Source organism: Penicillium pulvis (genome assembly GCF_028828015.1).
Source record: "Penicillium pulvis strain IBT 33274 chromosome Unknown contig_10_segment0_segment0, whole genome shotgun sequence".
Taxonomy (NCBI): Eukaryota; Fungi; Ascomycota; class Eurotiomycetes; order Eurotiales; family Aspergillaceae; genus Penicillium; species Penicillium pulvis.
The window spans coordinates 1,328,308-1,351,687 of NW_026643071.1; the positions used below are offsets into that span (position 1 = coordinate 1,328,308).

Consider the following 23,380-nt stretch of genomic DNA (forward strand, 5'->3'; position numbering starts at 1 on the left):
TTCAAATCTGCTCTCCTTTCCCGTTCTATTTTTTGTGTTTCTGGTACCCCCTCTCTGAGATACGTTATCTTGGTGGCGAACTCTGGCTAGCTGTGAATTTACCTTGATCGCGTCAGAGAATGGTCTTTGTTTAATCTTTATGGGGATGTGCTTTATTCAGCAGTGTGCCGAATAGTCCGATCGACATTGTTACCTGGCTCTCCCCGCGAATCCGGGGAAAACAAGCTGTTGGTTATTGGACATCTGTTTCTCGCCCTGCTCGTATTCGCACTTCATCATCCCTGATCTGAGGCCCGTGACCCTTGTTCCCCGCTATGGTAGACGATAACCTGCCGCGGGGCGAGGTGATTGGGATCATCATTGGTGCTGTGGCCCTGTTTTCCTTGATCAGCCTCATTCCTATGTGAGTTCTTGGGCACTGTCGGGCTTGGCTACATATGCCCCTGCAGCAGAATTATCTGGAACATTTCCTCATGTGACAAGTTTCTAACGTGTATCAGTGCTATCATGTGGCAACATCGGCGACGTGATGCTTCCCGCCGTGCTAGTGAAACTGCCAACCTCACTTCATCAATGCAGCAGGTATCTGTGACGAGATGGGTCGAGGAGCAGAATGAGCCGAGCGAAACTACACGCTACGCACAGGATATGTGGTAAGTCCTTTTTCTGTTATCTCCCACGCCCGACTCGCACGTGTCTTGGCTACGAGGGGTAGAGTGATACAGTGTGGGGAATGCCTAGGCTAGGCACAGGATTCTCCTGCCTCATAGGGCGTGCTCCATACTGTGTCTTTGATCCTGCTCTGGGCAATTTGGACTCGGGCACTTCTTTGAGTTTCCTTTACATGATGCCATGGCCAATACTTCCCGAGCCAAGTGTTCATTTCTTGGCCTCAGGCTTTCACTACCCAATTAACACTCATCACCCCATGGCTTATCTTTGGCTTGGACTAATATGTTTCTAGCCCCATATGCCTCTCATCCCTATCATCACCTGCCTATCTCTCCTCTCCTGAGTCTGTTCATCTACCTGGTAGTCCACGCCATCACTCTCCAGTTAGGTCAGATGACACATTCATACCGGACATTGGGATTGACAACAGCATTATTGTCTTGAATCGATGTCATCACGCCTTCCATTCGACCTGTCTCACGTCTTGGTTTGAATATCGGCATTACAAGTGTCCAATCTGTCAAGCTTCTTACTCGCCCGCTGATACAGTTTAACGGCTGTCGCTCGGACTTCACGATTATTTTCATCACTCATGATTCTTGTACTTTATTTACTACCTCACATAACTTTCAATAGTACACTCGCTTACCATTTGGGCAACCATTGAGCTCATTCAATCTTCAAATGCTAAGGGTTCATTTCGGAGGGTAAGACGTCTAAATACCTCGTAGGCGGCGTTTCTAGGAATATATACTGGAACTAAACCTTAACTCACTTCTGTCTTTAGTTGTACTGAAATAGATGGACAAAGGAACGTTGAACTTAATAAGTAAATCTTGAAATTAGCTATAAGCTTTCGACGTAGACATATCTTCTCAGCGTCCATATAGACTTGGGCACTTACCAAAGGGAATAGTTAGCAGCCAGATATTTTCCTGTCACACGGGCTAATGCTCATGCTCAGTAAGTCTCATCAATCCAGTTTCCATAGCCACTCCCAAGAACCGTCGTCTTCGTAACACCAGCAGTAATAGACGTCTCATACAACCGATCAGAAGTATCCGACCCATCTCCAGTATTATCATACTCATAATAAAGCGGAGTCGCGTCATCAGCCATAGTCGCCCAACCAGCCGCATTGATCAAAGAACCCAAGTCTGAATTCTGGTAGATAACACGCGCAAGAACGCGCCACGGCCGACCGAGGTACACTTCACCGTCGAGATCAAGACCCGACGCAGCCCTGATATTACAAGAATCAATCGCGTACCAGGAGGTATCGGTGGATTCTTCGCGCGAGCTGGCGGTTATGGCGCCGGGGCCGTTGGAAACGATGTCGCATTCGCCGAACCAGGCTGAGGCGTCGCCAAATATGTAGTCTACGGCTCCTGTATCAGATCAGCGAGTGTCCAATTGTAGCAGGGTATATGCTAGAATGTGGATGGGTCTGGGTACCTTCAATCATGCAGTTGGAATAATATTGTGTCCCGGCCTTCGCGTAGAGGGTATCCTGATATCCGGAGAATTGACACCCGTAAAAGCCCAGCTCATCTGCATTTGCAACGAGACTAGAGTATGTTAGCTGAAGCCTTTACATGTTGGAAAATGCTGATCTACTCACGCGACAGCTTGTGCTCCCTTGCCATACCCATTCACAACATTGATGTTATACATACTAACGCTATCGGAGACGATGTTCACCGTGGCACTCAGGTCCAAAGACCCAGCATCTTCTGAAGATATCGTGTTTGTGATGGTCACAGTGTTATCCTTGTACGTTCCAGAATCGGTCGTTTCACCATAGATGATGAGGGACCCAGCATAGTCGATTTTGATTTGTTCAGCATAAGTGCCACTATAGATAAAGATGCAGGCTGAAGAGGTCGATGAGCCCAATGCGGTCAGTGCGGCAGATATGGTCGAGTATGTTCCACTCGAGCCCACAGAGAGACATCCTGATGGTGGTGTAGTTCTGCTTACGCTGTTGCGTCGATTTAGCTTCGCTGGCGCACCGAAGACAGCGGTGCCGAGGCACAGGGCTGAGATGAAAAAGGGGAACAGTTTCATTTGGGCATGTACGAAACGATGTGCGACTTTCGGTTTCCTTGCTTAAAGAACGAAATCATAACTTCTTTATTATGATTCCCCCTTTCCACAACCCTCATTAGAACGAAGGATTATCCACTCCCGTAAAGACGGTGGAAAGTTTGACCTGCGTTTCGTAAATCCATCAATGGGGATTCCTTCTGAGACCTCCATCTGATTTAATCTGGATTGGACCCTTAACCCCGCTTATTTCAGGGTTGCTTTCGCATATCGGCTATACCCGTACCGTGCATCTCATTTAACCGGCCAGGACGAACGGAAAAGCCACAGTTTTTAACCGACCCCTATATGCGTACACCTCCTGTCACTAGGCCCGAGCCAAATGGCATTAGAGCATCATTAGCCGGATGCGCATGTGAAGAACCGATTGGGAATTACAAGGCTGCTACTGGTTTCACCCAAGTGGGGCCGCTGGACCTGCATATGCCCTTATTTGAAACTGGAGAAACAGTCCGCTAGATGTTCCTCGAATGGAGATACAATGCTTTACTGCCAAGGTTTGTCTAACGCTGATCCGGAAAATGCTCCGTGTGTCTTGAAACCACTGACAGCTAGTCTCTTAGTCAAACAGCCACTATAGTTTATTGTCGGTATCTATATCTATATATAACAACTTGGCCGATTCATGTCGGAGAAGTTTCTCCAAGGCCTTGGAATTCACAGCGCAAACAACCTATGGGATTAATTCACATCGCAAAGGTCATCTAATTCACAATGCGAGGACCGTCCTTTTTTCTCCCATTCCTGTCTCTGACCGCCGCCCTCTCTCCTCGCTCCCCAACCCGTACCCTTAACACTAGTGCCTCAACCTGCACACCCGTCGCCGGAGGTACATCCACCACAGACGATGTGCCCGCTATAGCGTCGGCGCTATCAACATGTGGTGACGGTGGTGTAATTGTCATTCCTACCGGAACCACATATTACATCAAAAGTGTTCTCGATTTCTCATCATGCAGTGGTTGCGACTTCCAGATCGAGGGAACCCTCAAGTTCGCCTCTGATACAGACTACTGGGAAGGTCGCACCGCTATGATGTATGTGAAGGATGTTACTGGCATGACCATGCGATCGCTCACTGGGAGTGGAGTTATCAATGGCAATGGACAAGATGCGTATGAACGCCCTAACCCTCGTGTACTACCTCTTTACAATCATAATACTGACCTCGTATAGATATGACCTCTTCGCTTCAGACAGCAGCTACCAACGCCCAACCCTCCTCTACATAACATCAAGCAGCAACATCAAAATAAGTGGTCTAACCCAAAAGAACCCACCAAACGTCTTCAACTCCGTCACAGGCTCAAGCAGCGACATCCATTTCTCAGACTTGACAATGACAGCAACGTCCAAAAGCACCAATGCAGCAAAGAACACCGACGGCTTCGATATCGGCTCTTGCACAACTGTAAGCATCACATCCGTCTCGGTAATTAACGATGACGACTGCGTAGCCTTCAAGCCAGGCGCAAACTACGTGACCGTTTCAGATATCACATGCACAGGGAGCCATGGGATAAGCGTTGGATCACTCGGTTCTTCTGGCGATGACACGGTGAAGAATGTGTATGTATCTGGTGCGACGATGATCAATTCGACCAAGGCGGCTGGAATCAAGACTTACCCCTCTGGTGGGGACCATGGGCTATCTACTGTTACTAATGTAACCTGGAGCGGGGTTGTTGTTGACGGGTGTGACTATGCGATTCAGATTCAGAGTTGTTACGGGGAAGATGCGAGTTATTGTGAGGAATATCCGGGTGATGCTGTTTTGTCGGATGTGGTTTTTGAGGGGTTTAGCGGGACGACTAGTGGGAAGTATGGGGATGTCACTGGGAATATGGATTGTGGTGCTGATGGGACTTGTGGGGTGACTGTTAGTGACTATACGGTTGTCGCGCCGGATGGGGAGAGTGAGGTCCTTTGTGCGAATACGGAAGATTTGGGGGTTACTTGTACATCTGGGGCTTCGGGATAAGGATATTGGTAAGATACTATAGGACTTGGAGAGAATAATTTAAAGAACCCACGGTCTATTGGAATTTTGCGGTGTATACTAGGCAGTCAAAAAATATGTTCATCATACAGATAGTTCGTTCTTGGGTTCCTCTAGGAAGAGGCAACCATCTTGTCCTTCACGTAAAGGTCAACGTACTTGTCAACCTCGTAGTTCTCGAGCTGCTGGCGGTCCCAGCCCACCTGGAGCAGCTCATCGATGCGAGCCTGGTCGAAGTGCGCCTGGAGGTGACGCTTGTACTTGGCCAGAATCTCAGGCTTGGCCTCCTCACGACGGAGACGGTGGCCCAGGGGAGCCTCAACGACGACCTCCTCAAGGACAGTGCCGTCATTCAGGGTGACAGTCAGAGCGTTGGGGATGGTACGCATGTTGGGGTTGTGGTAGTCCTTGGTGAACTGCTCGTCCTCAACGCAGCGGATGCGCTGGCGGAGGTCCTCCAGAAGAGGGGGAGGTAGCGGCCTCGGAGCCATCGGCGTAATCGGTGGCGGTCAGGCGGTTGAACACCAGCATGGTGGCAACCATGTACTGTAAGGAATTAGATATCGATCCTAAAAATTGACCGCAAAGTTGTGGCTCACCTGGACACAGTGGTCACGGTCGGCAAAGTTGTCCATGGCCTTGAACTGCTTGTCAATGATGCGAATGCAAGCCTCGTGGGTACGGTTGACGATCTCCTTGATGTCCTTGGCACTCTTGCCCATCTCCGCCAGCTTGATGTTGATCTTCTGGGCAGCCTCAATGGCAGTCTGGGAGTGGAACTCAGCTGAAAACAGTTAGCTCATAGATCGAATTTGCTGTCGGTCGGAACTTACCAGGGTAGGAAACCTTGAAGAGAACGTTCTCCATGACGTAGCTGCCGTAGGGGCGCTGGTACTCAAACTTCTTGCCCTTGAATAGAACATCGTAGAAACCCCAGACAGGAGCGGAGAGAACGGTGTGAAGACCACCCTCGCCCTTCTGCACCTTCAGAACAAGGTTCACCGCACGCTGGCAAGCATCACCAGCAGCCCACGACTTGCGCGACATGGTGTTAGGAGAGTGGCGGTAAGTGCGGAGAGACTGGCCATCAACCCAAGCCTGGGTGATGGCATCGGCGGTCTGCTTCTCAGTGAGACCCATCATCTTGGAGACCACAGCAGTAGTGGCAACCTTGACGAGGACAACGTGGTCCAGGCCGACCTTGTTAAAGGAGTTCTCCAGCGCCAAAACACCCTGGATTTCGTGGGCCTTGATCATAGCCTCCAAAACATCACGGATGGTCAAGATCTTGCCATTTCCAAGGTTTCCGCCCGCACGGTTGGTGCGAGAGATCCAGTCGGCCACGGCCAAGATACCACCAAGGTTATCGGAGGGGTGGCCCCATTCAGCAGCGAGCCAGCAGTCATTGTAGTCGAGCCAGCGGATCATGGCACCAATGTTGAAGGCGCCATTGATAGGGTCCAGCTGGTATGGGGTACCCGGAACGCGGGTTCCGTTGGGGACCACAGTTCCCTCCACGGTGGGGCCAAGGAGCTTTGCGCACTCCTTGAATTTCAGGGCCTCCAGACCGCAGCCTAGAGTGTCCAGGAAAACCAGGCGGGCAGTATCCATCTATTCCGATTGCCAGAATGCATCAGTCTCAAGTCCAATTTCAGCCCTTTGTGGAAAGAAACAAACAAACTTACCGCCAGGTCGGAATCCACATTGTATTGGTGGATATACTTGGCCATGTCCTGGATCTCCGGATCATAGGACTTGTCGGCCGGGGCAGCCGGTGCAGCAGATTGACGAGCAGCCATGGTAGAGAATTTGGGAGCAGTAGTGCGAACAGCACGAGTAATGGAGGAAGAGGAGAAGGTGGAGGGGATTCTCGAGATGGGGATGCGGGCCAAAGTGCGGGGAGCCGTGTGGGTCAACCGTCTCACGGGAAGGGACATGATGTGGGAAAGAGCAATTGGGAAGGATCAAGAAGAATCCAATTTCTACGGATTCGGGGAAGAGTTGAGGAGGAAGAAGGGATTAAATGGGGAAAAGGGTGATCACAGAAGTCAAGAATGTGGAGAGTTTGGGGTAAGAGAAAGGGTGATCGCAGGCTGACTTCATATTGCCGAGGCCAGTCGGTTAGTGTCGGTTAGTACGACATGATACTTAGTACCGTATAGCTACAGATTTTGAACTATGAAATTCACAAAATAACGGTACAGACTAGTACATCACTTTGAGTTATGATCTAGCTATGTGCTTGCATGTTTTAGTGATAGTGCCGAAAATCGGACGGTAATACAAATGTGAAGCCTATCTCAGGTACGCAGTACAGTTCATGAGGGACTAATATGCTGCACGAGAAAAGAAATCTGCGAAATCGGACTTTCCATTAATCACCGCGATCATCGGTGTTACTGCTCTTTTCTCGAAATTCTAATGTACAGTTCGAACGCTCCTCCCAGCGTTCAATTTTCGGGATTTCGTGTTTTTTCGTCCCCTCGGGCATCACATGCCCCAATTTCAAGCTCCGGTCCGAGCTTCCTCCTCCTCCATCGCATCTGTTCTCCGCAATGATTTGCGGACTTCTTTGAAAATCGCCTCGGCAAGCCGAGCTGGGACAGCATTCCCAATTTGCTTACGCCTGTTTGTGCCGCAGAACACAAACCCCATAGGAAATGTCTGGATGCAGGCAACTTCGCGAGGCGTCAATCCCCGCTTTCCCGAGGGATGGTAGTTGGCTTCACCACCACTGCAAGTGATGGTCTTTGCCGGTTGGTGTGGGCTGTATGGCTCGCGGTGAGCGTTTCTGGTACGCTCCAACAATGCTCTCGTGTCATGGTCCATCCAGGGGTCGGGGATCTCGCTGATCGCCCGATGGATGGTTTCGAAGGCCCTGAGGCCAGAGCCGAATGGACCATGTGTGGGTGTTGGCATTTGAGGGAGAGTCTCCCCGGGGCTTTTATTATACAGTCCTGTTAGTGAAGTTCAACATTCAAGGGAGGATCCATCTTACCCCGCAGCAATGATGATCAAGCGACGACGCGTCTGTGGAACACCATAATTCAGGCAATCCAACACCGCCCAGCGCACGGAATATCCAACTTCAATGAAATCCATGATCAGTCGATTGAATGTTTCAGTGTGCCGCCCTCGTAATCCGAATGTCTCTTCCATGGTCAACACTCGCGGACGAGCCTTGTTGATCAAATTGAGCGAGGTGAAGATGCATGCCGAATTTTGCTCGTCACGGACCTGGTTATGAATAGTATGTGCCGGCGAAAATGGCTGACATGGAGGTGATGTATGGCACACATCGATACGCAGCTCATCTGGATTCTGCGTCATAAAGATGTCGAAGGTGGATTGCTCCACCAAGGATTCTGGGAAATTGCGCCGATAAGTTTGTACGGCATTCGCATCCATATCGACAGCCCAAGTCAAGGCCAATCCGGCTTTTTTGGCGCCACAGGAGGCGCCACCTGCACCGCAGTATGCATCGCCGAAGGTGTATGTACGGTTGCGACTAGTATCATCGGGATTCCAGAATTGCGGATCAGGGTTCATCATATCAATTTCCAGTCTTTCAGCTCGAGGTGCGAGTGCGAATGCACCGAATGGGGTGGTCTGATTGCGACCTCGCCATTGGCCGCGCAACTCCCGGGCAGAGAGTCGAACATTATGGCCTCCGGATGCCTCCTCGAACGTGAGATACTCGACCGCAAACTCCTGATCATCTGTTCCTCCGGTTCGAGCACCTTGTCGCAGGACTGGCCGGAACTTGAGCGTGAGCTTCAATCGACATGTGAGAGCATCTTCTCCATGGGCTTCTGTATCGAAAATCTCGTCTTTTCGTCGCAAGTTGGTGAAGCGGATGCGACGAAAACATTTGATCTGGTCTAGTGAACAGACTCCATCGAGGTGAGGCATCCAAATCACTTCGCGGGCTGTTCTAGGGATGTAATCTCCTACGCTTTGGCTATCTGATGATACCAAGTGGCGGCCATGGAAAAAGTTTTCACCCCCACGCTGACTGACATAGTCGATGTGGAGAAAGTTTCCATCATGGAGCTCAACCGATGAGCCTTGTCCATAGATGATGCCATTGACAATCACTGATGAAGGGTGTCGTCGGGGCTCCAGAGTTAGTCGCGCAGTTTGTTCGCGGATATCGGCCACCGCTGGATTGCTGGGGACTTGTGCTCTTACTTGTGAGTGTGCGAGAGGCTCGTCAGTAAGATCGATGATATTCTTTGGTGGATCTTCTGTGAGGTCGATGGGGAGTTCCTGCGAACTTCCAAGGGGAGTTGAGACTGCTTGAGATGAGGAGCCTGAGCTCTGGGGCGAGCTCACCGAAGAGGATGAAGATTGAAGCTGGAAAGAAAGGCTATTCGGGGGCACAGAGCCCATGATGGAGGGCTCGTCTCTTAAATCTGCTGGGGTGCCGTCGAGCGCGCAGCGGGGTATGGTATACTCAGCTGAGCTCGCACCCGGCAGACGCGTCCCCGAAACAAGATCTATCATGTTTGAAGACATTCTCAGAGATTTTAAAGTGTTCTGAAGCAGCTGGGATCAAGAGAATAAGAAGGATGGCAATATCAAAGAGCAAGTGATGATGCTCCTCGATAGGAGCTGGAAGAAGTGTTGGTGTTTTGGTGTGCTGGGGAAGACGAAGCTTTTCAAACCAGAGCATATGAGACGATATGTCACTTCGATATTGAACTTCAAGCGTTGGCAATTTTTCAGAAATACCCTTTGCATGTCAACAGAACAAAGCCTCAGCGGCCAGCATAGGAACAAAGTGAAGATCATGATCAATACTACATTCAACCCATTGTCTACTTTGCAAAGAGTACTTATCACAGCAGGCTGCATGATTATCGACATTGGAGTGACCAGAAAGTGCAAGTTATTGTGATCTATTTTTACATCTATACAGACATGATGAATCTATACAGAGAACAGCCGGATTAGGGTGTGATGAGTCAGCACCGGGCCGGCGTCGGCGGAAAAAAAAAATTCGGTGGAGACGAACTCTCCTTTGGCGGGACCAGAGCACTGGAAAGAAATTCTCTTCCTTTTCCCCTCCTCTCTTGTTCCTGGGGGTCATTGTTGACCATTGCGCCCTTATCAACCACTTCCTGGTTCTGGTGAGTTGTGTTCTTTTTGTTATCTTCATCTGCACCACCCCTCTCTATGATGAACTTGGATATTTTTATAGATGTTAGACTTCCTAGCTATTTTTGCGGAGAAACATCCGAACTGATTTGAGAAATAACCCCGCGATGCATTTTTTGCCACAAGTGTGAACAAGGACATGTGCTAATCTGTTCCCGACCGGGTGCTTAGGAAACCTCCTCATCGTCATCATGTGTGGAATTATCGCTTTGATCCTGGCAAACCCCTCCGCCGCTGCTGCGGTCGACCTTCACGAGGCCCTGTATCTCCTCCAACGTGAGTGCCTGCGACCTATGCAATGAAGACAAGGGAGCAAAGGCTAAAGTCTGCTGTGTAACACAGATCGTGGTCAGGATGCTGCTGGTATTGCGACCTGCGCCTCTGGTGGCCGAATCTACCAGCTGAAGGCCAACGGTATGGCTGCTAAGGTTTTCCATGATGGTGCCAAGATTGCCAACCTTCCTGGTTCAATGGGTATCGCTCACCTGCGTTACCCTACGGCTGGTAGCAGTGCCAATGCCGAGGCACAGCCCTTCTATGTGAACAGTCCTTATGGTATCTGCTTTGCGCACAACGGAAACCTGATTAATGCGCCCGCACTTAAGAAGCACCTGGACCTGGAGGCACACCGTCATATCAACACTGATAGTGACAGTGAACTTATGCTCAACATCTTCGCTGATGAGCTGAGCGAGACCAAGAAGGCCCGCGTGAACAAAGAGGATCTCTTTGCCAGTTTAAGCCGTGTCTATGAGCGCTGTGAGGGTGGCTGGGCCTGCACTGCTCTGCTTGCTGGTAAGTCTTTATCTTCGTCACTAATTCCAGTACATCCGAGCAATCCGCTGACATCTTTGTTCTAGGCTTTGGACTCATCGGTTTCCGTGACTCCTACGGTATCCGTCCCCTGATTCTTGGCTCTCGTCAATCCCTGGATGGCGAAGGCACTGATTACATGATGGCATCTGAGTCCGTTGCTCTGGACCAGCTTGGTTTCAACAACCACCGTGACATTCAGCCCGGTGAGGCTGTTATCCTGGAGAAGGGTTGCGAGCCGGTCTTCCAGCAAGTGGCCCCCAAGCGGGACTACGCCCCTGATATTTTCGAGTATGTCTACTTTGCTCGGCCAGACTCCGTTATGGATGGAATCAGTGTGTACCGCAGCCGTCAGCGCATGGGTGACCGTCTTGGTGCCCGTATTCTGAAGGTTCTCGGACCCGAGGTCGTCAAGGATATTGACGTGGTTATTCCCATTCCTGAGACCTCAACTACTTCCGCCAGCCATGTTGCTCAATACTTGAATAAGCCCTACTGCCATGGTTTCGTGAAAAACCGTTATGTGTTCCGCACGTTCATTATGCCTGAGCAGAAGACTCGCCAGAAGGGTGTCCGCCGCAAGCTCAATGCTATGAAGGCTGAGTTCAAAGACCGCAATGTCCTGCTTGTTGATGACAGCATTGTCCGTGGTACCACCAGTCGCGAGATTGTCAGCATGGCTCGTGAGGCTGGAGCTAAGAAGGTCTACCTGGCCAGTTGTGCTCCTGAGATCACACACCCCCACATCTACGGTATCGATTTGGCTTCTCCGCAGGAGCTGGTTGCTCACAACCGTGATACCGCAGCCATCGCCCGCCACATCGGCGCTGAGAGCGTTGTGTTCCAAACTCTGGACGATCTCAAGGGCGCCTGTGCCGAGATCGCCATCGAGAACGGCCAAACAGAACCTGTCAACTTCGAAGTTGGTGTTTTCTGCGGTAGTTACGTCACCCCTGTGGGTGAGGGCTACTTCGATCACCTAGAGGAGGTCCGCGGTGAAGGCCGCAAGAACAAGGCTCTGGACAAGGCCAAGGAGGCCGTTGCTCACGGCTTTGCCAGCACCACTGATTACCAGATTGCCACCAAGGGAGTCGCAGTTGACACTAATGGCAAGATCATCCCTGCCGAGGATGATGTGCAACAAACCCGCACCAAGCCCTCCCATGAGGAGCGATCCAACCCCAAGGTGGACGACCGCATGGACATCAGCATCCACAACATGGCTGACCACCCATAATTATGACCATTTTCAATATTTTATTAGAGCCACTCGGGTTTGATTTGCATTCGGAGTCTTTGGAGTTATGTATCGGGCGGCATACCTTAGACCGGGAATGATTCCCTTTTGATGAGAAAAGTGATGTGTGATGTGAAAACGCATGTTATCTGAAGTGACCCATATACTCGTGTCGGATTATTTCCTGTGATCTCGACTGTTCGCACATGGGAAGAGATACCTTACTGAATAGAAAATATCCATATTTCATTTACTCCAAGTGTCACGTACCAACTGGTATAAATATAATTGTCCCTTCACTTCCTTTCCACCTTTCTTACCACATCACTCTTCAACTTAGGATTACTCTTATGATTGAAACTCTCATCTCAAACCTCGCGCCAATTCATCCAAAATCTGATTAACCAGTGTTTGGAAGAAGGAATTCTCGCGCCCTCGGCCAGTATCAGACCTCTGACGTCATACCCACCGACTCTACTTCTCAAGATTTCCCCAACTCTTTTTTCCCCGTGAAACCCCAGTTTTTCACAACAGTCTTACACCATGGCTGATGCTCCTCTCACTCGTGCTGCTGCTCGGGCTGCAGCAGCACCAACTACACCACAATCCGTCACCTCTCCCGCTACTGGTCCAGTGACTACCCAAACCCCTACCAAGACAAAGACCGTGAAAGGGAAGAAGAATGCCGCCAAGAAGACCAATTCCCGCGCAAAGTCAAAGGTCACAGCCCGAAATTCATTGGCCCAGGCGAAGCAGACAGCAACAATGAAGACCGCCAAGGCGGCATCGGCGAGGAAGGCCAGGGCCCAGAGAAAGGCCCAGAAGGCGGTGCTCAAGCAAGTTGCTGATGAAGAACTCCCGCACAACATGGGTCCCGACTCAGTCCCTTTGCCTAAAACTACGCCTAATGGTCTGAACAAAGAAAACCAACTTCGCGGTGATGCAGCTGTCGACAAGGCTGCTTCTGAACTTCAGGCTTCTGTGACTAAGTTGGAAAATGAGATTGAAGTCAACCTGGCTTCTCACCCCCCCAAGAAAGCTGAGAGTAAGAAGATTCGATATCGTCCTACTCCAGGTGTTACACCGTTCCCATCTTGGGCTCAACCGACTACCGAGGAATGTGAAGTTGTGAACAAACTTCTCTCTTCTATCCATGGAGAGGTCATTGCTCCCAAAGTCATTCCTGCGCCATCTCTCACTGTCACTGGCTGTGGCGAAGTCCCATCTGTATTGGATGCTCTTATTCGGACTCTTCTCAGCGGGGCTACTACATCCAGCAACTCCAGCAGAGCATTCAACGGTCTTGTGCAGCGCTTCGGTATTCTTAATGAAGGAATCGGCAAAGGAAGTGTCGACTGGGATGCCGTTCGCCGAGCCTCAATGGCCGATGTTTTCAATGCTATCAAGAGTGGTGGACTGGCTACTGTCAAGAGCAAGCGCTTGAAGGAAGTCCTCGACCTTGTGTATGAGGAAAGCCAGCAACGCCTCGGTGTCCTCACGGCTGCAAATGGCTCTACTGCCCCAACCAACGAAGACTCCAAGGCCCTTATTACAACTGCAGACGGTTCTACTACTCTGACCGGCGACTTACCCAAGGCATCCGACGAGATTTTAGAAGCGGGTAAAGAGTCCAAAGTTGCTAAATCTGCCGCATCACCCAATGAAGTATCCAAGATGCCCACGGAATTTGATCTCGCCTGCGCTGACCAGAACCGCCTATCTCTCAACCACATCCACAGCCTATCCACAGAAGATGCCATGATTGAACTGACCAAATACCCCGGAATCGGTCCCAAGACCGCAGCCTGTGTCGTCCTCTTCTGCCTACAGCGCCCCTGCTTCGCAGTCGACACCCACATCTTTCGGCTCACCAAATGGCTTGGCTGGATCCCACCTACAGGAGTCAACGAAGTCACCGCATTCAACCACCTGGAAGCTCGAATCCCCGATCACCTAAAGTACTCATTACACCAACTTTTCATTCGTCATGGAAAGGACTGCCCTCGTTGCCGTGCCATTACCGGCCAGGGATCTGCAGGTTGGGACGATGGATGTGTGATTGACCACTTAGTGAAACGGACCGGCCCACGCAAGGGAGGTGCTCTTACCAAGGTTGCGAAGAAAAGCAAGGCAAAGACTGCAGCCAAGAAGCGGAAGAAGCCTCCTGCAAGTTCTGCTCGTCCTGCAAAAAGGACCAAGACAGCAGATTTGCAGACACCTGCTGAGGAGGACGAGACTGAGGATGTCGAGCTTTCGGATATCTCGGATACGGTGCTTGATGATGTGTCTGACTGAGTTTGTGGGTGTGACTGTTGGTTTGCCACGGCGTACTCAATTTGCTAATACCGTGGAGGCGCTTAGGAGTTTGGTTGATATGGTTCTTATGCTTAAAGGTGTTTTTGAAACTTCTCTTGCTTGTGACTGTTTTTATATTGCTGTGGTCCAGCTTGACGCTGATGTCACCTGTTCGGTAGCTTTACCTGCTTTTCATGTGTTTTCAAGACAATTTGATACCCCCTTGCCCTTTTACCACCGGCTTGTTTCGCTCTTCTTCTACAAGCATTAGCCCCTCGATACCCTCTACTCCACTTGTTTAGTATTTCTCGTTGGGGTTGTAGACGAAGCTTCATGATGGAAGGTGTGCAGGAAATACCTAAAGTTTGATTATGCATTTAAAGGAAGATATACATCGAGTAATCAAAGATATGATTCCAAATGAAGCACAGCCACCTGCAGCAATATGAAAAAGACATGCATATCATAGATGAGCCAGCTTCCGCTGCTGCTTGGCAATCATATCAAGCAGAATCTCTTCACTACCTCCACTTACCACCAAAACCCGGACATCACGACTGATCTGCTCCACACGCTGTCCTTGTCCTTGACGAGAGTATCCAAGTCCACCAAATACCTGCTGGGACTCTCGGGAGATTTTCTCCAAATTATGAGCAGCTTGCACCTTGAGCATCGCAGCCAGCGGCGAGAAATTCAGAGACGGCATTCGGATCGACCGATATACCAACTCCTCCATGAATGCTTGGGTCGGCTCGAGCAGATTTGCCATACGCGAGAATTTCTGCCGGATTACCTGGTTTTCGAAAAGTGGCTTTCCGAAGGTCTCGCGCTTCAACGCGTGGCGGTAAGAGTCTTCGTATGCGATTCGGCCGAGTCGCAGGGCGGTTATGCCCACCCAAAGGCGCTCGTGAGCGAAGGCTAGGGAGGAAATGAGTTAATATGAATAGTATGGAATGGGAAGATGTCCTTACTTGACATGATGATTTCGAATCCGTGGTTTTCTTGCCCGAGTAGGTTTTCAGCTGGCACAAGTACCTCGTCAAACTCCATGAAAGTCGAGCCTGTCGAAAGTTAATCACAGGGGTCACTTGGTTAAGTTTCCTCTGGGCTATGAGAGTACCACTTGAGCTGACACCGGAATTCTCAATCTTTCTTCGCGAAATTCCCTTGCTTGCCAGTGGGACGATAAACACCGAGAGGCCCTTGGCATTAGCTGGGCCTGTTCGAGCAGCAACCAAGCCGTGATCGGCCCATTGTCCCTGCGTCACCCACTTCTTCTCTCCGTTGAGGACATAATGCTTCCCATCAGGTGTTTTCTTGGCAGTGGTGGTCAACCCAGCGACATCAGAGCCGGCTGAGATAAGTCAGCCATTTCAATTCCAACATGAGTCAACAGAAGCTAAGACTCTTACCGGCAGGCTCCGTGACGCAAAGGCAATGTCTTTGTTCGCCTCTCAGGAGAGGTGCTAGGTATTTTTCCTTCTGTATCGGGGTACCATAGTGATCAATCGGTGGTCCTCCGACCGTCGCACCGCCGTTTATACCCCACACCGTTCCTAGACAGGCGCAACGGGCCATTTCGTCGATGATCTACAGATATATCAGTTTTTTTGATTGGTAATTTTAAGCAGTACTTACCACCGCATCATGGAATTCATCCCACTCTGGGTCAAGTCAGTAGCTGTGCCTCTCGTTCACAAGACGGGGACTTACCATCAACACTAAGTCCGGCCGGCAATGTCAAGCCCTTTACATAGTCCTTCGGAAGGGGGAATGCAGAGGCTGCTAAGAAGCCCAACGATGCATGTCTTTTGAATGCCTGGTTGTGTGTTAGATCAATAATGATGAGGGCCGGCTTGACTAACAGCTTCCGGTACAAATCCTTGCTTTTCCCATTCCTCGACATTGGGCGCGATATCTCGATTCACATATTCGCGAACAAAGCGTTGCAGCTTGTGATGGCTTTCTTTGAAATAAGGGTGGTCATGGCGGCGGTGCCATGCTGGGTCCGCGGATGGGATGTCAGAGGTAAGTGCCGAAGCCATTTTGAAGCTGTGTTTGATAGTGATTTGATTTGATTTTGTGGTACAGATTCATATCCACTTTTGTACGGAGATTATTTAAATGGATACAAAATAGACGGAAACTTTTCCTTTCCGTATACGGAATTAACGAGTTGTGTTGAATGATCTAATTTTCCTAAGTGGCGGTTCGGCAATTTTCCAAACATGAAATATTCCGAACTTGTAGATCCCGAGGCCAAATTGACAAGCTGACATGATGAAACACTCACAAAAGGTGATGAAGAAGAGCAAGATTAAATTTTCGCTCTTGATATTTTACTTGACTTCAACAAATCATGGCAAACCACCGCTTGAACCAGATACAGAACCATCTCGTGAGCTCGGATATAGATCCCACTCGAGTTGACGGGCATGTCATTATCATCACTGGAGCTGCCCAAGGTAAAGCAAAACACTGCACCGATGAAGATCCATCGAACTAATCAAACAATAAGGCATTGGTCGGTCGGCCGCAATACTTCTTGCTCAAAAGGGAGCTAAGGTCGCAATCAACGATCTTGACTCCAACAAGGCACAAGAAGTGGTTCAAGAAATCCGAAATCTAGGAGGCATTGCTGAAGCCTTTCCGGGCAATATGCTGGATGAGACCTTCCCAGCAAAATTAGTGGCCGATGTCTTATCAAAATGGGGCAAGATCAATTGCCTAATTAACAACGCAGGTGAATATCATCTTACCTGACCCCTCTTTCATGGCTAACAACCACAGGGTTCTGTCACGATAGCGCAATACACAAGATGGACGATGCAAAGTTTGACGTGATCTTGAAAATCCACAATTACGCACCATTCCGTCTTCTTCGTGCCTTATCGCCACACTGGATGGACCCATCTGTTCGCGATATGCCCAAGTGCATCATCAACGTTTCATCAACATCCGGTCTACACGGTGCAATGGGGCAGATCAACTATGCTACTGCAAAAGCAGGCATAGTTGGCCTCACCAAGACTGTCGCTGCTGAATGGGGCCGGTATCTATACTCCAAATGACTGAATTAAACATCACATGCTTACTCTTTTTAGATACAATGTTCGTGCCAATGCCGTTGCTTATGGGTGGATTGATACTCGTATCACGCAGCCCCCGACTGAGTCTAAAGTACTGTCTCTTGATGGACAAGAAATCAAGGTTGGTATTCCAATAAATGCTAAGAAGTGGCGGGATGTTTCCGATATTCCGCTTTCGCGGCCTGGGACTGCGGATGAGGCTGCGAGAGTTATGCTTTTCTTGGCTAGTCCGCTTTCTTCTTATGTTAGTGGAACATGCGTTGAGTGTACTGGTGGGCGCTTTATGTGAGACACATTCCAAGGTTGGCGACGAGAGCGCAGAAATTCCTACGCGTCCTGTTAGAATGCAAAGAACCAATAACACATTTATGTTTGGACCTTAAACTCAAATATTTTCCTTCTCTCACTAAAATAGATACATAACACATGACCTGTATTTTAGATACGATTCTGCCCCAGAGCAGCCTGAATAGAGCAAACTGTCTCTCAGCACCCTGGATATGTCGCCGATTATAGCACCAAGTAGTCACCGGCAAATCCCGACTGGGACAGGCCCGGGCTCTTGTGGTCTTTCTGAGGTTCTTCTTATTACACATGATCAAATTTTCAAAGGATTCTAACGGGCTCGTGGTGCTATTGTTCCGAGGAAATGCAAGGAACAACACACAACAGGACCCTAAGATATGATTTCCAATGCGCCCCATAAACCACTCCACGTCTATGCTATACAGGCCATTAGCACCTTATTCTGAGGTAACGAGTACTTCTTACTTTTTTCGGTCTCTCTCCCAAGGTCTCGTTGTTGTGTCCCTGCAAATGTGACATCCGCTGAATACCAGTCAACATCGGATACACTCTATATTTCCATCTATCTATTTATCTTCGAGACTTTTATTGTTCAAAGTCCCCTGGAGGTTTTTGGGAATTTAAAAGATTTATCCGTTCCTCCAATAATTCGATATTGCGGCAGCTCTTTCGAAAGGTGATGTTAAACCAATATTGGTGTTTTTCCCTCAATCTGTAAATCTCCCTTATTATATCAACCCAGTCCCATCACATGCAATGAAGTCTTCATGTGTATTGATATACAATATAGAGCTACGTGTTCGCCGGGTATTGCTATTCAGAAATCAGACAATGCAGACAATGCTAGGGGTTCCAAGGTTACCTACAGGGCATCAATTGACTACCGGCTAGGTAGCGTTGGGTGTCACAATGCTATCAATACAAATTTTCACAAGCGGAATTCAGCTACGGTCGTGTTGGGCCATTTTCAGGTATCATACTCTAATGCCAAACATCATATATTGGTCGATATCGCCGATGGGAATAGGAGGCGGGCCCATCTCGAAAAGACCACGAAGTTACCAAGAGTAATGCGACATTTGTGATAGAAGATGTTTCAGTGATGACAAAAGCCATGATTTCGTAACACACCGAGCTAATTTTTCTTCTCTGGAAGACCATTTGGTTCGTTAAGGTTCATCTCGTGGGAGGGTTCAAGACATCGAGCACCAAGCCCAAAGCACTCCAGGCAAATATCAAAATCAAAGCATGCCTGGCACTTGCGATAATAATCACCGCTTCCAATATAGCGAAAGCACACGTCACAGCGTCTAGTCGCCTTTCCATAGTCACAAAAAGAAATCTCCATCTGCAATTCCTCCTCCGGGATCTTGACGCTGGTATTCTCGGCATGTTGAAGCAGAAGCTCTACAACATCAATGCTCCCACTCCTCTTGGCCCACCAGAATAACGTACGATCCAGGCCATCTCGAGTCCGAACTGTGAGACTTGTGGCAGTGATCAATTGTTTGGCCACTTCCAAACATCCATTCCTCACAGCTGCGAACAGGCATGTTGAGCCCCAATGATCTGCAAGGTCCACCGGGACATTGTTGGCAAGACATAAGTTAACCATGGCTATTTGACCTCTCGAAGCGGCATACCACAGTATTGTACGACCCCATTTGTCCAAAGCTTGAATCGTTGTAGCTGATGCCTCGAAAAACAGCCTAACCACTCCAAGGTGACCATTCTCAGAGGCATAGGACAATGCGGTGAGGCCAGCATTGCCGGTCGCTTCAGGATCTGCACCATGTTCAAGGAGCAATCTAGCAACTTCAACGTGACCTTTGGTCGCGGCCGCACTCAGGGCAGTGTGTCCAAAGCTATTAGCTGCCTCAGTATCTGCACCATTATCAAGAAGCAGTCTAACAACTTCAACGTGACCTTTGGTCGCGGCCGTATGCAGAGCAGTGAGCCCCAAGCGATTAGCTGCCTTGGTATCTGCACCATGTCCAAGGAGCAACTTGACTATGTCGAGACGACCTTCAAATGACGCATTATTAAGCGCAGTCCAACCATGCTTAGTCTTAGCTTCGATGTCAGCGCTATTATCAAGAAGCAACTGAATAACTTCGTAGTGACCTCCATTCGAAGCGTTCAGTAATGCACTCCACCCAAGATTGTCTGCGGCATCGATTTCGGCACCCCTGTCAAGAAGCAATGAAACTATCTCGGTATGACCTCTATATGAGGCGCTACATAGTGCGGTCCACCCCTGGTTGTCAGTCGCTTCCATCTCCGCACCATTGTCAAGCAGCAACTGAACAACTTCAAGATGACCTTGATCAGAAGCGTTGATTAGTGCGGTCCACCCATCACTATCGGTGGCTTCTTTTTTAGCACCATGCTCAAGAAGAAGCTTGACTACATCAACATGACCTTTATGCGATGCGGAGTCTAATGGGGTTCTGTCGAGTTCATCCCTGATATTGACATTAGCTCCATGGCTGATGAGCAAAAAAGCCACATCAAAATGGCCATAGCAGCAAGCAATGAAGAGTGGGGTCTCCTTGCCGCTTTCATCTAAATTCAAGTTGGCACCCATATCAATCAATATCTTCACTATGTCGAGAGATCCGTTTCTAGACGCAAAGTGTAACGAACTCCATCCAAATTCAGTTGAACCTTGAATACACGCACCATTGATGAGAAGTGTTTTGGCTATATCCAAGTGGCCCTCAGACAAAGCTGCATTCAATGGTGTGTATCCGGTGCTAACTGCAGCATCGATATTCGCTTCTGCCTTGATGAGGAGAGATACAATTCCCGTGTAGCCTTTCACCGATGCAGTGTACAAAGGTGTTCCTCCGTTGGCATTCACAGTCGAGGGCTCTGCGCCATTTTCAAGGAGCAATTGAACGATCTTCCTGTGTCCTGAATGAGTGGCTGCATGGAGTGGTGTGAACCCTTTGATATGCTGAGACTTTTTAACGTCTGCCCCCTCGTCAACCAGAAGTTGAACCACTTCTACATGACCATTGACTGCAGCTAGGTATAAAGGCGATGAGCCTTGAATTGTCGTGCTTGCCATATCTGCTCCCGCATTGAGTAATATCTTTGAGGTTTCCAAATGTCCTCTTGAGCAAGCTGCTGCCAAGGCAGTGAGTCCTCTGTTTCCCCTTTGATCAATGTCATCATGGCCAGAATTGATAAAGCCCTGCACGACATCGGTTATTCCAAGGGAAGCTGCATACCACATAGGGCTTGATGAGGTGAATTCAGGGTTTCGGTCATCTTTCTTGGCATCTTTGTCATTCGAATCAAACCACTCCTTCCAGTAAGACCAGGTTGGATTTTCTGTATCAAAGAGACGGCGAATGAGATCTGTCAATTGACCGTCTTTTTCATCATGCAGTGAAGAGTGCTGTTGCCATAACTCAGCCGCGTAGTTTCGGAAAGAGCTAAACAATTCAGATTGCTCGGTCGTCGAATCCCAAATCGTTACACAGTTCAAATATCGGAGACACATCTTGGCTAGTTGAATGCTCTCTGCCAGTTCGCTCGATGATCCTAAGGTCGAATTGAGTTGTAGCAGTCGACTTCGAGTTGGGATATGAAGCAGAAGATATTCTTTCACTGAGAAATGTGCAAGGTGAACCGTCTTCATGCCAGCAAGGCATTCTGCGTAGGGGCTTCGAATCTCCAGAAGAGAATTGCAATCTTTCAATATCTCAAACCCAATGTAGTCTTCGTCTATCTCATCTGGTATGTCATCAACGAGGACTTCATCCTCCTCCTCGCCCACAAGCAGAGCTCCAGCCATCTCGCTTATCGTCAACGGTCGCAGGGCAAACGCTGCCCATCGAAGTATGCGGAAAGCCCGCATCCGATTTTCATCAGAAAGTCGCGATATTCTCACCCAATTACGCTCATATGCATCCTCGAGCCCTGCAGGAGTGGCGTTAATGATTCTTTGTAGGGCCTTTTGATTGGTTGTGCTCCGTAGCTCGCCCTCCTGTAGCTTAATCCAGAGGAATTGCCCATTGCAACGATCAGCAAGCTTCTGAGATATATCCTCTTGAATTGCTTCCGTCTTCTTTGCCAATTTTCTTCGGACGACCGACCGAGAGTATATATCGATGTCCGGCCGAACGAGGTTGGGCGTAATCTTTTGCTGGATAAGCAACACATCCTCTATGGCGGAAAGGGAATCTCTGATCTCGGGCTCATCGCGGCTGAAGATCAACAGACGAGTTCGTGTTTGAGCGGTAACTTGTGCTATCGTATCCAAGAACCCCGCAATAGAGTCGTCCCGACGATCGCCCATCCGACTACATTCATCCAGACCATCCAGGATCAAAGTGCATCCTGGGACAGCTATCACTATATCTCTCAAAAGGCCAATGATTTCGTGGCGCGTTGCCTTCACTCCTTGTTGAAGCGCCCAAACATCACGAATTATCGCAAAGATTCTCGGATGCGACATCATCTGAGAAAGCCATGTTCTGATAGCCACAAAGTGATCTTCTCTCTCAGCGTCGGTGGAAAAAAAGAAATGGGAGACAGGCTCTTTGAGGTTAAAGGCCAAATGATCAACCACTTTAGCGCATAGGACAGACTTTCCGAATCCGGCTGGGGCGTTTACCCACAGGATCTTAGGATGGCCCACTGGAAAATCGTGGGAGTACCAGTGTAGAAACCAAGGCGTGCTTAGGATCCAATCACATGTCCCCTCGATTCTCCTTTCGGTGGAGCGCGCATAGGTTTCATTTGGCAAGTGTCCACCCAGCAGCCACTTATGTATATCCCGTTTGACCTCAACTATTTTTATTAACTTTTCTGGAGTCTCTTCAGGAAATCAGGTAAACGTACCTTCCATTTCAGTTTCTAACCTGATCATCATGCCCCTGAATTGTGCGTTCAAGTCCTGTCGATCAAACAAAATACCTAGATCGGATGTTAGCATAAGTCAAAAAGGGCACATGGTACTACTTACCGTTCGAATGTATCAATGAGCCACCGCTAGCTTTGTATAACCCAATCTGAAAGGGTGTCTCTTTCTCATTTCCAATCGGAACCAAGTTGTAAAGAATGTTGACCAAGGATGCAAATTGTTCAACTTGGGTAATTCTTTTTGCTTTATCTCTTAGTGCCCAGTTAAGTTTGTGAACCTTGGACTCCTTGATGAGATTCGGACGAGTGTGACTTCGGGACAGCATATGTCTTTTGGCCATCCTATCAGATGTAAGTTCAGATGGGGAAAATAGCTCTTCGCCAAAACAACAGACATCTTTCACAGCCGAAAGAAGCTCCTTGACTGTAGACATTACCCGCGGGTCATCTAATGCCTTGTCATGCACATCCGATATTCCTCCATCTTTGAATCCCACGGCCTGTCCCCAGTTTTCAAGGCGTAACTTATGGGCTTTGAATTGAGCAGATAGATTACGCGAGTCACTTCCAAAGTCTTGCCAGGAGTCAAATCTGTTCAGCACGTCTAAGCAAGTACTGAATAGACCGGCAAGCCCTATGATGCCGACCGCAAAGCTTAACGGTTCCATGGTTCAGAGGGTTGTAGCAGAATTGGTTGGCGTTTACAGACAAGCCGCATATCAACGTGATGGCTTCCCAAAGATGATGCACAGAAACGATAAAAGCTCCTATTCGTAGAAATATGCAAACGGGGAGGTTTGCAGGATTCGTACGCTGGCCATTTCAGCT

General features: G+C 49.0%; 11 protein-coding genes across 11 annotated transcripts; 5 read left to right on the forward strand and 6 right to left on the reverse strand.

The window, feature by feature from the left end:
- Positions 1–314: 314 nt before the first annotated feature.
- N7503_000533 (uncharacterized protein) lies at positions 315–657 on the forward strand (the record flags this gene model as incomplete). Its single annotated transcript, XM_057060094.1, has 2 exons — positions 315–403; positions 501–657. The coding sequence occupies 2 exons, from the start codon at positions 315–317 to the stop codon at positions 655–657; spliced, it is 246 nt and encodes an 81-aa protein (XP_056927017.1).
- A 975-nt stretch (positions 658–1,632) lies between these two features.
- Positions 1,633–2,739, reverse strand: pmeA (putative pectin methylesterase; the record flags this gene model as incomplete). The annotated part of the gene is made up of 3 exons (XM_057060095.1): positions 1,633–2,060; positions 2,128–2,240; positions 2,294–2,739. The coding sequence occupies 3 exons, from the start codon at positions 2,737–2,739 to the stop codon at positions 1,633–1,635; spliced, it is 987 nt and encodes a 328-aa protein (XP_056927018.1).
- A 753-nt stretch (positions 2,740–3,492) lies between these two features.
- N7503_000535 (putative extracellular exo-polygalacturonase) lies at positions 3,493–4,759 on the forward strand (the record flags this gene model as incomplete). Its single annotated transcript, XM_057060096.1, has 2 exons — positions 3,493–3,893; positions 3,955–4,759. The coding sequence occupies 2 exons, from the start codon at positions 3,493–3,495 to the stop codon at positions 4,757–4,759; spliced, it is 1,206 nt and encodes a 401-aa protein (XP_056927019.1).
- Positions 4,760–4,890: 131 nt separating this feature from the next.
- N7503_000536 (2-methylcitrate dehydratase) lies at positions 4,891–5,166 on the reverse strand (the record flags this gene model as incomplete). The annotated part of the gene is made up of 1 exon (XM_057060097.1): positions 4,891–5,166. The coding sequence occupies one exon, from the start codon at positions 5,164–5,166 to the stop codon at positions 4,891–4,893; it is 276 nt and encodes a 91-aa protein (XP_056927020.1).
- A 37-nt stretch (positions 5,167–5,203) lies between these two features.
- On the reverse strand, positions 5,204–6,714 carry N7503_000537 (2-methylcitrate dehydratase; the record flags this gene model as incomplete). Its single annotated transcript, XM_057060098.1, has 4 exons — positions 5,204–5,323; positions 5,377–5,561; positions 5,611–6,388; positions 6,463–6,714. The coding sequence occupies 4 exons, from the start codon at positions 6,712–6,714 to the stop codon at positions 5,204–5,206; spliced, it is 1,335 nt and encodes a 444-aa protein (XP_056927021.1).
- Positions 6,715–7,282: 568 nt separating this feature from the next.
- N7503_000538 (DNA cytosine methyltransferase) lies at positions 7,283–9,283 on the reverse strand (the record flags this gene model as incomplete). Its single annotated transcript, XM_057060099.1, has 2 exons — positions 7,283–7,718; positions 7,776–9,283. The coding sequence occupies 2 exons, from the start codon at positions 9,281–9,283 to the stop codon at positions 7,283–7,285; spliced, it is 1,944 nt and encodes a 647-aa protein (XP_056927022.1).
- An 845-nt stretch (positions 9,284–10,128) lies between these two features.
- Positions 10,129–11,987, forward strand: N7503_000539 (amidophosphoribosyltransferase; the record flags this gene model as incomplete). Its single annotated transcript, XM_057060100.1, has 3 exons — positions 10,129–10,213; positions 10,280–10,732; positions 10,798–11,987. The coding sequence occupies 3 exons, from the start codon at positions 10,129–10,131 to the stop codon at positions 11,985–11,987; spliced, it is 1,728 nt and encodes a 575-aa protein (XP_056927023.1).
- Positions 11,988–12,530: 543 nt separating this feature from the next.
- On the forward strand, positions 12,531–14,282 carry N7503_000540 (endonuclease III domain-containing protein; the record flags this gene model as incomplete). The annotated part of the gene is made up of 1 exon (XM_057060101.1): positions 12,531–14,282. One exon carries the CDS (start codon positions 12,531–12,533, stop codon positions 14,280–14,282), a length of 1,752 nt encoding a protein of 583 aa, XP_056927024.1.
- A 463-nt stretch (positions 14,283–14,745) lies between these two features.
- Positions 14,746–16,327, reverse strand: N7503_000541 (acyl-CoA dehydrogenase family protein; the record flags this gene model as incomplete). Its single annotated transcript, XM_057060102.1, has 7 exons — positions 14,746–15,200; positions 15,254–15,343; positions 15,403–15,636; positions 15,695–15,872; positions 15,921–15,946; positions 15,996–16,101; positions 16,148–16,327. The coding sequence occupies 7 exons, from the start codon at positions 16,325–16,327 to the stop codon at positions 14,746–14,748; spliced, it is 1,269 nt and encodes a 422-aa protein (XP_056927025.1).
- Positions 16,328–16,641: 314 nt separating this feature from the next.
- Positions 16,642–17,660, forward strand: N7503_000542 (SDR family NAD(P)-dependent oxidoreductase; the record flags this gene model as incomplete). The annotated part of the gene is made up of 4 exons (XM_057060103.1): positions 16,642–16,747; positions 16,801–17,025; positions 17,073–17,334; positions 17,387–17,660. The coding sequence occupies 4 exons, from the start codon at positions 16,642–16,644 to the stop codon at positions 17,658–17,660; spliced, it is 867 nt and encodes a 288-aa protein (XP_056927026.1).
- Positions 17,661–18,812: 1,152 nt separating this feature from the next.
- On the reverse strand, positions 18,813–23,220 carry N7503_000543 (uncharacterized protein; the record flags this gene model as incomplete). Its single annotated transcript, XM_057060104.1, has 3 exons — positions 18,813–22,507; positions 22,532–22,606; positions 22,656–23,220. 3 exons carry the CDS (start codon positions 23,218–23,220, stop codon positions 18,813–18,815), a joined length of 4,335 nt encoding a protein of 1,444 aa, XP_056927027.1.
- Positions 23,221–23,380: the final 160 nt, after the last annotated feature.